The 13,065-nt window shown below is 34.1% G+C and overlaps 1 protein-coding gene across 9 annotated transcripts; it reads right to left on the bottom strand.

Moving 5' to 3' along the window:
• Positions 1–2,014: 2,014 nt before the first annotated feature.
• Positions 2,015–11,154, bottom strand: LOC111782647 (lysine-specific demethylase JMJ18). Of its 9 annotated transcripts, none has more exons than XM_087120628.1 (13): positions 10,950–11,154; positions 10,362–10,458; positions 9,607–9,651; positions 8,550–8,621; positions 7,808–7,885; positions 7,141–7,650; positions 6,802–7,026; positions 6,156–6,317; positions 4,948–5,316; positions 3,759–4,806; positions 3,557–3,660; positions 3,080–3,274; positions 2,015–2,949 (listed from the first exon to the last, which is right to left on the bottom strand). In XM_087120628.1, the coding sequence occupies exons 3-13, from the start codon at positions 9,646–9,648 to the stop codon at positions 2,575–2,577; spliced, it is 3,180 nt and encodes a 1,059-aa protein (XP_086976754.1). In that variant the 5' UTR covers positions 9,649–9,651; positions 10,362–10,458; positions 10,950–11,154; the 3' UTR covers positions 2,015–2,574. The 9 variants fall into 9 exon arrangements, with proteins under 9 accessions (XP_086976754.1, XP_086976755.1, XP_086976753.1 ...); XM_087120629.1 differs by having other exon boundaries at positions 9,607–9,669; XM_087120627.1 differs by having other exon boundaries at positions 10,362–10,604.
• Positions 11,155–13,065: the final 1,911 nt, after the last annotated feature.

Genomic DNA, 13,065 nt, shown 5'->3' on the forward strand with positions numbered 1-13,065 from the left:
TAGCCCCCAGTGTGACTAGTGTACAACAGCTTCTTGTCATTGTGAACAAAAACCAATCATATACACCTTATTAGATGGTACCATTTAAAAAGTTTTTTTTGTGTGTAATGGTCTTTCTGGGCAAAAACTTTATAGAGCAAAGGAGGCCGTTTTGTGTGTAATGGTCTTTCAGGAGAGGGTGGATATATGTAATAGCTCAAGCCCATCACTAACAGATATTATCCGTTTTGGCCTGTTACGTATTGTCGTCAGCTTCACGGTTTTAAAGTGCGTCTGTTAGGGAGAGGTTTTCACATCTGTTTTCACACCTTTTTATGGAATGCTTTGTTTTCCTCTCCAATTGATGTGGGATCTCACAATATACAAAATGGTAGATGACTACGTCGTGTGCCAATGGTTATTGGCAAGGTGTTTCGAATGGATACCAAGCTTTGGTCGAGACTAGTTTAGCTCAAAACATTGTTGGTGGATTTTTCTTGGAGGATGTTTATTTTCTTTGGGGTCATATCGTTGACTCAGTCATATTGTTAACTAGTCAAAGATTTGACCTCGAAGAGAGACGGAGTAATCCCCATCCTCACTCCCAAGTTTCTCAAGATGTTTACATTTTCAATCGGATTTGACTCAGTTTGATTGTTGGTATCAGTTTGAATATAGATAATTCAGTGAATAAGACATCAATTCGATGATTTGACTTTTCGGCTTACAATCGAAATAAAGATGAGCAGGAAGAAAATTCAAATCATTTTAATTAAATAATACAAAGAACAGAACAAAATATGATGCATTAATAATAAATTTTAATAAAAAAAAAGGTTGGAAAAGTATTTTGAAAATTAGGATATGTTGATCTATTCCAATCAATAAGGAATTAGTTATTATTAAAAATGAATTTTTGTACAAATTTAATTTAACTAATCCTAATTAACTAATTAAATATATTTAAGATATTTCACTGATCCTAATTAATAAAATAAGCATTTTAATAAATTATTATTGATTATTAAATTAAATAACTAATTATATTAATTTTGTTAAATTAATATTTAGTTAATTGATTAATTATCAATATTAAAAACAAAATTTAGTTTATCTAAGGTTAAATATGAACCTAGTATTAATATTTAGTTAATTCATTTTCATTATAACTTCCAACCAACCCCTAAATACAAGTTAGAAACTATAGTGACCGGGACCAGCCGTGTCTAGACAATCTTGCTTGGACCAGGTCGAACCAAGTCAATAGGAGTTGGTGGGGAAGGGGAGAGGTGAGAGGTGAGGTGGGCTTCTTGAGAGTCAAAGAAAAATCATCTTGAAGATGGAGGGTTCTTGAGAGTCAAAGAAGAATCATCTTGAAGGTGGAGGACTCCTCCCAAAATTGCATAATCGAAGGCAAGCCACCATCTCTTTAGACCCGTTTTTATTGCACCTTTATTGCGGTCGAAATGCATACATCTTAAATTATAGATTTACAAATCTTATTGCTTACTGAGAGGTTTTTGTATTCCACCTTTAGCTTTCTTGAGTACAATGCTTGAATTTGCAAAGCTAGAGGTTTTTCTAGAATCCGCAAAGCTAGAAGTCCTTCTAGAATCCTTACAAAACGTTCACAATAACTTAACGGATTGATTCCAACCAAGAGCTGATTAGAAGATGGTGGAATTTGCAAAGCTAGAGGTACTTCCTTGCAAAACGTTCACAGAGAAAGCTAACTTAACGGATTGATTCCAACCAAGAGCTGGTTAGAAGATGAATGACTTTTAAATCAAACTTGTTCTTGTAATCGGTCCTTCGGGTACATGCAAAGGGTCAGCAATTGAATTCATAACATCTCCCTTCCATTCTTTTTGTACCTGTCACTTCATCAATGAAATTCCAGTTTCTTTTAGTTTCCTTAATACAAAGTCTTAAAAATTGAATGCAAAAACTTGAAAGGAAGATGACATTGAATATGATAATCCCATGGATGTGTGTTAAAAAGCTCAAGTTAAAAGTGAAAGAACACACTCAAGAGTGTTTGGGTTATACCCTAGTGGTAAAGTAACATTATGTTTAGTATACTAAAACAGATTCAGGTAAAATGTTAGTAACTGGTTAAATTTACACACACCACCTAGCAAATTTTTTGTTCAGTAAAAGAACATTGGTCAAAAAATGGGTACCAGACTCATCAATACCAATCCTCCTCCTACCATTAACGGAGCACCGAGTGTGCTCTAAGTCACAGATTCCTGATATAATTCAGCTCTCTGAGTTTGAATCAAGATAGAAGAACACACAAGCTCTGGACTCTGGTAAACCAATTGCCTACAAGTAAATGCAACTCTAAGACAGACACTTGCACAAGTCAGCAAAATTAGCAGAATCTCCTACGATGAGAGCAGCGCCAATCATATCGTAATCGTTGTTGTCGATGGCGCTGAATAGCATATATCTCAGACAGCAGAATAATTTAATTTGTCGCATAGTCGTCTAAGCTAGGAATCGTTAGAGAGAATAGACTCGATAATTGACCGAGAAAGAGCTAAAGCTTGAATTAGAAAGAATGATGACACCTATATATCTTTTACTAAACTATCTACACTTTTCCTGTTTCTCTTTGATCAGTGCTGCAAATTCTGCTCTCAATTCAGGTGTTTGCAATTCTGTGCAGAATATGCTCCGCAGCACGCTCAATTCTTCAGGACTTGCTTTATTCAACAGCCCCTTTAATACTGACCGAAATTCTTCACTTTGATGATGCCCTTGCACTGCTATAGTTGCATTGACATTTTCATCCTCTTCCCTATTGATATCAAAAGTAGTTGCACTTGTTTCGCCCCGAGAGAAATTTAATCTTAAAGCAGAATTTTTGCAGTTAGTGTTGTCACCTGAATTTGAGGGTACTGCATGATGCCGGTGGTTCCAATACTCCCTACACCGGTGATTAGGATCAAGAGCCTCAATCGCCTGAAATAAGAAATTTGAAGCAAATCGTTAACAGAGAATGAAAACAATGTCGATCCGATGGCCCAAACGATATTGCAATGCACCAAGAAAGGACAGACATCAAACATCAGGGATTTAAGCAAGGTCCTACCTGAATAACATGAGGTGAAAGAAATCCAAACATTTCCAATCCATTAACTTCCTTCAAAAGATGCAAAGGAAGTGTTCCTCCCAATCTAAGGTTCTGTCTCTCGATTTCTTGGTTTATTCTCTGTACCACCATGTCCCAGCATTTGGTTGCTGAGGTATTAGTGAAGTTTTCACCGGGGGATTCTTCCAAGGTCACCTGAATATAATTCAACAGATTGAACAATTAATACACAACCAATTTGCTTATAGCTCTCTAAATGAGACTCTGTCCTGGAAAAGCTATAGTGCTAGTTTTTGAGAGAACAAACTGAATAATTAGAGAAACTCACGAAATTGTTACTAAATATAGAAAAGCATGTTAAAAAAACTATTAACACTTCAACATGAACTGGAAAGGCACACAGAGTAAACGCCGACTTTTGTCGTTTCAAGGAAAACAATCTTGAAACTTAAAATCGTCTAAGCGGAGGTGACTCACCTTGAATAGAGGTCCCAGGAGCCCAGCATCAAGAACTTCTGATGTGTAGGTAACAATACTAGTTGGATTAATCACACTAAAGAATTTAACTCGGCTTCTAAAACCTGAAGAAGTCAAAGAAAGAGAGAATAAAAAAGGTAACCCTCTGCATTAGGAAACTAAAGTTAATCATTTGGTGATGTCAAGTAATTTTATGTAATACCTTTGGGAAATATGGCCTCCTCGCAGTGCCAAGGCTTTCCAAACATAACTGTTCCAATATTTATAGGTTCAATAAAAGGAACCAATTTGCAAGGAGAACTTGGCCCAGATGGTATCCTTTTATCCAAGTGTTTTAGAGTTTCTACTTTTGAGGCATGGTTGGATGAAAAGGCAGACTGCGACTGTGAAAGATCGACTCCAAACAACTTACTACCATTGGATCCGCTTGTTCTCGCACCATCTTTAACACTTGAAGAGTAATAATTAACCGGAGGGGTGTTTACACGATCAATATCCATTTCCACTGACTCTGATTCATGTGCTGCTTTACAAATGTATTTTTCTTCAAACACTGAAGGATAAGTTTCCTTCAAATCAACGATTATCTTACTATCAGATTCGTGGAGCCCACAACTACCGTTCTCATCAGAAACTATATCAACATTCAAATCAATGCAGCACTCCTGCCCCACTTTATTGTATTTGTTTATCACCATGACTTCACTATTCACAATGTCATTCTGACTATCTGAACTATGGTGGGAAGTATTTAAGCTAAGTGATCCACGATGAGACTGTGACTGCACTACTTCTGAAGAAGCATGACTAGATGAACTGCATGGGACGTCTGTTCTTTTTAGCTTATCCATTATTTTTGGGGACCAAGATGGTTTTTCAATCAATCTGCTGCCCAACTCCACCTTAGCTACAGACTCATCATCCTTCTCCATTTTACAGTAGCTTGAGGCCCATTCTTTAATTGGATCTAATCCCCCTTCTAATGCTCCGACAAGTGTGTGTAAATCATTTATACTATAGCGAAAGAGCACACACCTCTCACCTACTGGACACGAGCAAAAGTTACTAGCATGCTTAAGACATGAATACCGATCAGGAGAACACTTGCATGAGGTTGAAGATAGATATAAGTCGTAGAAGCAGGCATAACACTCTCTTTCACTTTTGCAATCAGTCTCACTTTCCATCTTTTGCAACTTCATATGAGTTGGAATGCAACTCATTCTTTCCTCCTCCATCTTCACCCTTGTCTGTGAATATTGACATGATAACACCAGTTTTATTACAACACGAATCAATTATTAAGCCATACGGCTTAATCAGAGCCAAATTCATATAGACTATGCAAATGAAAACAGAAGATATTGGGAGGAAGAGAAAGAAAGGCTTACCTTGATCACTTTTGTAAGTTCTCCATCTATTCCACACACACTTTTCCAATGTAGATTAATTGGAGTTCTCTTTTCTAGAACTAACATCTCCCAAAGGGCCTTGGCAGCTTCCAGAGCTGAACCAAATAATAATTTATCATGTGAAAGTGATGTCCTATGTCGCTGCGCACTATAAAGTTCTACAGCATTTTGCCCATGAATCAACCAGTCAACCGGTGCCACATTCACAGCCTCAGCACAGTTGAACCCACAATTAAATCCTGCATGATATGCTCTGGGAAAGGTAAGAACAAACTCCCTGGCATTTTGGATCACTCGATACACAGGCACTCCTTCAGATTTGAGTACTGAAGGAGATAATTGAGTGACCTGTTGCAAAAAAAAAGTCATTAAGATTTGACAGAAAGTTTGCAAGTACACCAGTTGACCACATCAAAGTAGAAAGCTAGAACATATAGCACTAGAGATGTCTATTTAACCCACAGGACCGGGGCTTCGGGGTGACCCGCCCTGAACAGTGTGTATAATAGGGGAGGGAGCAGGGAGAGAACTCTTCATTAGCTAACAGGGATTACATTACCCATCCCCGGCTCAATCCCCACCCCACCTTTATATATAAATATGAGTATATCTATATAAAGGTTGAAGACTATGTGGTAAATATTGAAATTTGAATTTTTAGAAATTATGCAGAACAATATACTATATTTTTCCTTATGAAATACTACTAGATTTATTGGGATGTTTTACCCTTTCTTTAGTAGAAATTATATTGGAAAATGGAAGTTATCCATTAAAAAATTCTTTGAAAGGATATTTTTTTTAAAAATATGGAAATAAAAACAGAAAAAAATTCCCACAAAGGGAATCTCCGCCCCGATCCCCATGAGAATAAATGAGGTAAGAGGCGGGACGGGGACTCATGATTCCCGCTATACAACATTGAAGTCACAGCAGGTGTCCCAAACCATCCAATGAATTGGACTAGGTATGTATAAGGTCCATTACTCTACTGTTGATGGAAAATATGTCCCGAGAATATGAACTATTTGAAAGACAATTTAATGATATCTATATGGATGTATCATTAAGACTGGACGATAACAAACCAACACTTTTAACAACTTGCAACTAAGGTGAGATGTTTATGTTTATGTTTGTGGAGTTCATTCTAGTATGGTTAGGAAATAATAAATTGATCAAATTACCAATTCATGAAGTAAATCTGGCTGTTCCTCAAATAAATCAGGCAAATGTTTTTTCATTGCAGCTTCTAAAGAAGATGCGTGGCTTCCAGGAACTCCATACCATACTTTCGGATCGCCCCAGTGCACATAGTTTAAAGAGTAAAGGTGGTGGTCTTCAACATGCTGGAAAAAAATCACAACAAAAAACCTGGAATGACTTTTGAGAAGAAAATATTAAATTTTTCATACAACATAGGTCAACATTTTCCAAGGCTCAAAAAACAAGTAACGGTGCTAAATATCTATATCCATTTTATTACGAAAGAAAGAAAGATGCAATAGATGATAAATATGCAAAAAGCTGTATGGCTTCCATCATGACAATACGTACTTCTATAACCTTTAGATTTCTACTGGTGTCAAAGATATGAAATAACTACAAGGCATTAATTTTTCAGTGTCTTTGCTACTAAACAAGCTGATACAAAGACTAGGCTGTCATTGTCAATTATTAACAAATTATTGTCCATATTTAAAAGTTAGGAATAAGATACCTAAAGGGAGAGGTGGAGGATGGCAATTTCTTTTGACAAGAGATTTCACTCAACAAAAAGAAAACTGAAGATGAGAGGTCTCCGCTCTTCTTAAAAAAAGAAGATAAACTTACCCAACAAAATGACGAAAAGCACATTCCGACATAAAGCCATGGCACTAGAACTCCGGATATATCACTTTCCTCAAAGCACAGAACAGAACCTGGCAAGCGAGGGAGGTTATTAAGATTCCAACCTGACTTTACATACGGATCTGAACTTCCTTCAGTTACCAGGGATGAGGCCTTGGGAAAGCCACTGCTAAATGTTCCTGATTCTATATCAGCTCCATAGTAAACCTGTAATGTGGCATAATAAAACAGTGATTAGCATGCAAAAATAAAACAGTGTACTCACTGACGTGCAAACATTTAAGAAACACAAAAACTAGTAAAGAAACAATATGTCTATACCTCAACCTCATCTGTAGATTTTTCAACTATCCGCCAGTATTCACCCTCTATATCCTCCACAGAAGGCTCCTGTCTCTTGCTAGATTCAATATCAAGATTTAAATCCTCTCGGCCCTGATTAAGTCCGAAATAACATTCCTTAAAATAGTCTGCATATGCCTGAAAATCTTTGAGTGTGAAGTCTGACCCAGAATTGAATCCAAATTTTTCATCAGACTCGGAAGTAGCATTTGCTTCTACACCAAGATTCGAGATCCTAGCTGATGTACCAGCTTTGGAATGCTTCCTTCGCTTGCGTTTCCGGCCTCTACTTTTCTTTCTCATGGGCTCCCTGTTTTGTAGCAAATCGACTTGCTGAATACGAGTAGAAAACATGGCATTTTCCCATTTACATTTCTCCTTGAGAACACATGGTGGATTCCAAGAAGATGGAGGGACAATCCGGCATATACCATAAGATTCTGCTTGAGGACGAATCTTAGCTATGTATCCAAGTGTATCTTCAAATTCCTAGTGAATGTTAAAAGTGGATTAACAAGAGCGTAAAAGAGAAATACAAAGCTCAACCATAAATCATACCCCAGATACAAACACTAAAGAAATAATAATAAATAAATAAAAAGAAGAAAGAAGCATGTGAAATGTTTCTTCTAATAAAGGATATTACCTCAACAGTAGGATAAAATACAGGCGCTTCATCAATTAAAGGCCTGCATGCTTCGTCCGGTTCCCATCTAGCTGAAATCTGCAACATGACAAAGAAGTTGCTGATAAATGGTACTTAAATTTTTTTGGACAAGATACACACACATCAATCATAATATATAAGTAAATTATATAAGAAAGAAAAATGTGACCCTGGAAGGAAAATACTACGCAAAACTACCTAGCCAAGGAACTGCACCAAGAAGCTCAGAAACAACTCAACAATAAATGTAGCAGGGCTCTCAACAACAATTCAATGATTGCATAAGAACAAATAATTCTAGCCTCTGTCATAAAGAAGTGTCTAAGAAGAAGTGGAATAGAATGCTAATTAGAAGAGCCCCGCATCGAGACAAATGAATAACTTGAAAAAAGATCAACTGGCCAAGAAGCTAGCAAACAGATGAGAGAAAAAGGTGTTCCTGAATCCCAGCATCTAAAGTGTGGCCAAGACCAATAAAGCATAAATTGTAGTGTTAGCTTCCCTCAGATTCTGTTCAAAGTAATTAAATCACAAATACCAACAAAACCGAAGGCACAGAATCCACCCACCAAAGGAAATGCATTTAAATTGGACATTGAGTGTACAAGAAATAGTCTCGACTTATCGCTCTAATCCAAATCATGCATTCTCCCACTTATTACTGAAGTTTTGTGGCTAATCAATTGCCACAGCATCTAAAAATGGTGCAAAAGTTATGTACCTTCTGATGCTGAGGACTTCCCAACCTCTCAGCAGTCTGGCTACTTTTATGACTGCTCTTAGAAGAATGATCCTGGAAAAAGAAAACTCCAGTGAGAAAGGATAATGTATTAATTCTTAAATATATGTCTAGCTTCGCATAACAAAACACGTGGACATCCAGAACAGAAATTAGCTCAAAAATTGAAAAACCATGAAGTGGTAGAGGAGAAAAGTAAAATAAATAAATAAAATAGTCACCCGATGAAAAATCGGTTGTTTTTGTACGCCCCTTTTTATTTTTATTTATTTATTATTATTATTTTGTATTCTTTCATTTATTCTTAATGATTGGTTTCCATCAGGAAAATAATAATAACATTACTAATTAAACAAAAACGAATTCCTAGCGATGGGGCAGGGAAAGTATTATAGTGTGACAAATTAAACAAAAGACCATCAATATTTCAAATAAAATGAATACAAGTCACAAAGTAAAAATAAAAGAAATGCAGCATAGCCAATCTAGTACAATCAGAAGAAAAGGAATAAGACCGTAGAACTTTTTCTGAGAGCAAAAAACAAATAATTGGACCTTATGTATAGAAAACCAAAACCTACTAACCATCTAAATTAATAAGTTTCCTGATAACAGGTTCTTGCAGACAATCAAGTGAAATCTTTTATAAGTTTGAAATTATCGAATACAGATCACTATTAACATTAAAGATCAGTCGAGATCATGACTCGACTTGGATTCCTAGTGAATAAATTGGTAACTGAAAAAATATATATGTTTATAGTGCCTAGGGCTCAGGCCATCAAAAGAATATTCAAACCAGTCGTTACAAAAACATCACCAACAAGAAGTTAACCTATGATCACCAGGTAAACAAACAAAAGTCAGAATAAAATTCGAGAACAGAAGTTAAACGAGAAGAAACTACAAATTGTATTCTAGAATAGAAGGAGAAGAAGATCTGTGCAATCAAAAGGTCAGATGCTGCTTATTTACCAAAACAACAAGGATAAATTTCCATCACACATTCAATATCAAAAGAAGAAATCACAAATCTCACCCCTTTTGCCTCAGAATCTGCTCTCAATTTAATCTGGTCCATAGGCTGCAATAACGTGAAAACCTAATTCATCAACCCCACATGCAAATTAAAACTCGTATGCAAAACCATGAAAATCTGCGAAATAATAAGAGAAAAGAAGGTCTGCATGTGCCTAATTAAGCTATCTGCAGCAATCACATATCATATTCACGACAGAAGTTAATAAATCTAGTGATTACCCTCGATTCAAGAGAGCTACAAACGGAAAAGCATTCCGGGAAGGAATATATGTCGACTGTCTCAACCAAAAGCTTTAATGGATGCAAATGGGTTGATTTACAAACTCACACCCTCAAGAATTACAACTGAATTCGAAGAACAATCGGAGAAAAGAAAACCCAAATGATAATCAATTGCATGCGTTCATCGAAACCCAGTTTCCAAAATTTCAAAAGATTACCCAGAATATTGACATCAAATGGTTGATAATATTATTAAATACAAATTTTGACCCAGTAAAAGGAGATTGTTCGGTTAGGAAGAAACGGACAATCAGAACGATTTCATTAGTAAACATGGAAGGAAAAGGAAACCCCCCATCATATAAAAAATAAAAAAAAATAAAAAAACGAAAAGAAAGGAAAGCATAGGTTAAACGCAATCCATTGTTTGCACAGGAAGCTTGAATTGAAAAACGAAAAAAGAAACAGAAATAAACAGAAACGGAATAAATAAACAAAAAGTTAAAAAAGAGAAGAAAAACAAATGGGTACCTCAATAAGGGTAAAGCCTCAAAGGGGTTGAGGTTGAATTGAACCCCAAACCGAAACCAAAACCGAAACCGCACCCGCAATCCTTCTTCTCTCTCCTCTAAAGTTAATTACGAAAAAATCGTAATATGGAATAGTAATAAGAACAGATAATGAGAGAATTAATGGCGGAAGGAGCAAGTAAATAAGGCAGGAGGAAGAATAAATGGGAGGTAGTTTCCAGAATGGATCGCTTGTCTGAGAATTCTGATATGAAAGGCAAAAAATAACAGAGAAACAAAAAGGGAAGATAAGAGCCTGACAGAATCAAAGGTTAAAGAAAGAAAAAATCAGAGAGAGAGAGAGAAAGAGAGAGTGAGAGAAAGAGAAAGAAAACCCGCTAAAAGCACGCGGTTTAACGGAAAGCGGTGAAATCGAAACCAGCCAAGAACTGAAACGAGGCTGATTTTTGATGCGGCTCGTTGGAGCTCGTGATTCTGCGCCCCAATTCACTTCAATTCAATTCAATCCAATCCAATCCAATTCAATTCAATTCAACCTAATTCAATGCAATTCAATCTAATTCAAAAAGAGTTTTCAAGTATGGTTTACCGATTCAATGGTCGGTGTAACAGTGGTGATATGTATCGTACAATGTACTCAGAAGCCTTGGATTGCAATTCAAGCAATTCGATCAGAGGAAGAGAGATGATAAAGAAGAAGGAGAAAGCATCTCTGCTTCAATTCACGGATCGAATACAAAACCTTCGAATCCCCTCTTTTTCGTTCTTATTCCCTTCTTTCTTCAAAAATCCTTCCCTTTTGTCCCCGATTTCAAAATATTTATTTTAGGAATGTTTTTTTTCTTTTCTTTTCTTTTTTCATAAATTAATCTTATTATAAACACCTTTTTAAAACTTTAAAATATAAAATTAAAAACAAAATTACCATCCCACCCTTAATTTTATTTTAAATTATATAAATTTTATAGAAATTATGTACATATTTACCCCTTATATTAAATTTTTTAATTAAATTTTTAATTTTGTGTTTATCAAAGCTATTTTAACCATTATAGAGTTAAAAAATTGAATTCTACGATTAAAAATTAGTCGATTTAACTTATTTAATTGTCCCGTCATAGTACGTGAGTAATAATTAATATAATAAATTAATAATAAAGATCTTTTCCACATTAAATTCTAATATAATTACAAAATTTAATATTTAGAGAATAAATAGAAGCTAGGTTGAAAATTATGGATTTATGTTATTGTTAAATAAAATTAATGTTTAAATTTAATTTTAAATTTATTTATTTTTATTTATTTATTTTTTTTTTATCAAAATTGAAAATTGATTTTTTTTAATTATCAACTTTAATTTTGTTTTGTTATGAAAATTTTGAAAATTTTGACTTTGACCTAAATGGTTGAAATCCATCGTTTACCATCGTGGAGACCAAGTTTTCTCTTAAATATTTTTTTTAAAAAAAATTAAATTTCGAGCGAGAATAATTTATAATTAATAGATTTTCTAATACTGTGAACCCGGATACATGAATAAACTGATACCGATTCGAATCAAAGTGGTCAAGCTTAAATGAAATGAAAGTTACTATATGTATCAATAAGGTGCACATTTTTTCTCGGTGGCTCAATCATAGAAACTTCATTCATAAGAAAGAGGGGTATCCGAGTCCTTATTTGAATCTCGAACATGGGTCATTACAAATAATCCTAAAAATTTTAAAGATTATTTCTATGTTGATGTATATTTCATGAAATCATGGTGTAATCGAGCTTGGACCTCTTTATTTTCATTTTAATAAGTAGGGTGGTCAAATTCGATGACCTAAAAAACTCGATCAACCCTATCGAACTTGTACGGTTCAGGTTGGGTGGTCCATGAATTCTCGTGAAACTAAATTAATTTTAAAATATATATTTTTGCTTACCATATAGTTATATATACATATTTTTTTTTTATTTTTTATGTATTTTTTTTTTAATTTAGTCCCTATTTTTTAAAAGTAAAAAATTAATTTATTAAAATATTTTTCAATTATTCTTAACAATTTAGGATAAACTTACATTGTAGAAACCTTAAATAAAATAATAATTATATATGTAATAATTTTTCTAACTATTTTAGTATTTTCTTATTAAAATAATTTTGAATTGATTTTAAATTAAATAAAATAAAATTGTTATATATGTTATTGATATAATTATTAATTTGTCACGTTGAGTAGGTATTTTTAAAGTTATTTTCAAATTGATATGGTTTTAATTTTATTAATTTATTATTTTGCCCGCTTCAATTAATAAAAATATTTTTAAACTTTAAATACCTCTACATTTTTAATAATACCCTTAAACTTTAAAAAAAAAATTAAAAAATGGTTCATTTGAGATAAAAATAATTAATATTTTATTTCAAAAATACCCTCTCGATATACATGTTATATGAAAAGAAAAAAAAGTAAAAAAAAATGATTATATTTGAAATGGTAGATTTTTGTTGACATTTGCAAAGAATAAATTGCATATATTCCTAATTATACCTATAATTATATAGGGTCAATCTTAAATATGAACGGATAAGTATGTATATTTTGATTTTACTGTCGTTGAAATTAGCGTGACAGCACTGTCAATTTAATTTTTTAAATATATGAATAAACTCAAATGCGTTATTAAAGCTAACGGAATTGTATAATATTTGT

The sequence above is a fragment of the Cucurbita pepo genome, chromosome 20 (genome assembly GCF_057944985.1).
Source record: "Cucurbita pepo subsp. pepo isolate OVF chromosome 20, ASM5794498v1, whole genome shotgun sequence".
NCBI lineage: Eukaryota > Viridiplantae > Streptophyta > Magnoliopsida > Cucurbitales > Cucurbitaceae > Cucurbita > Cucurbita pepo.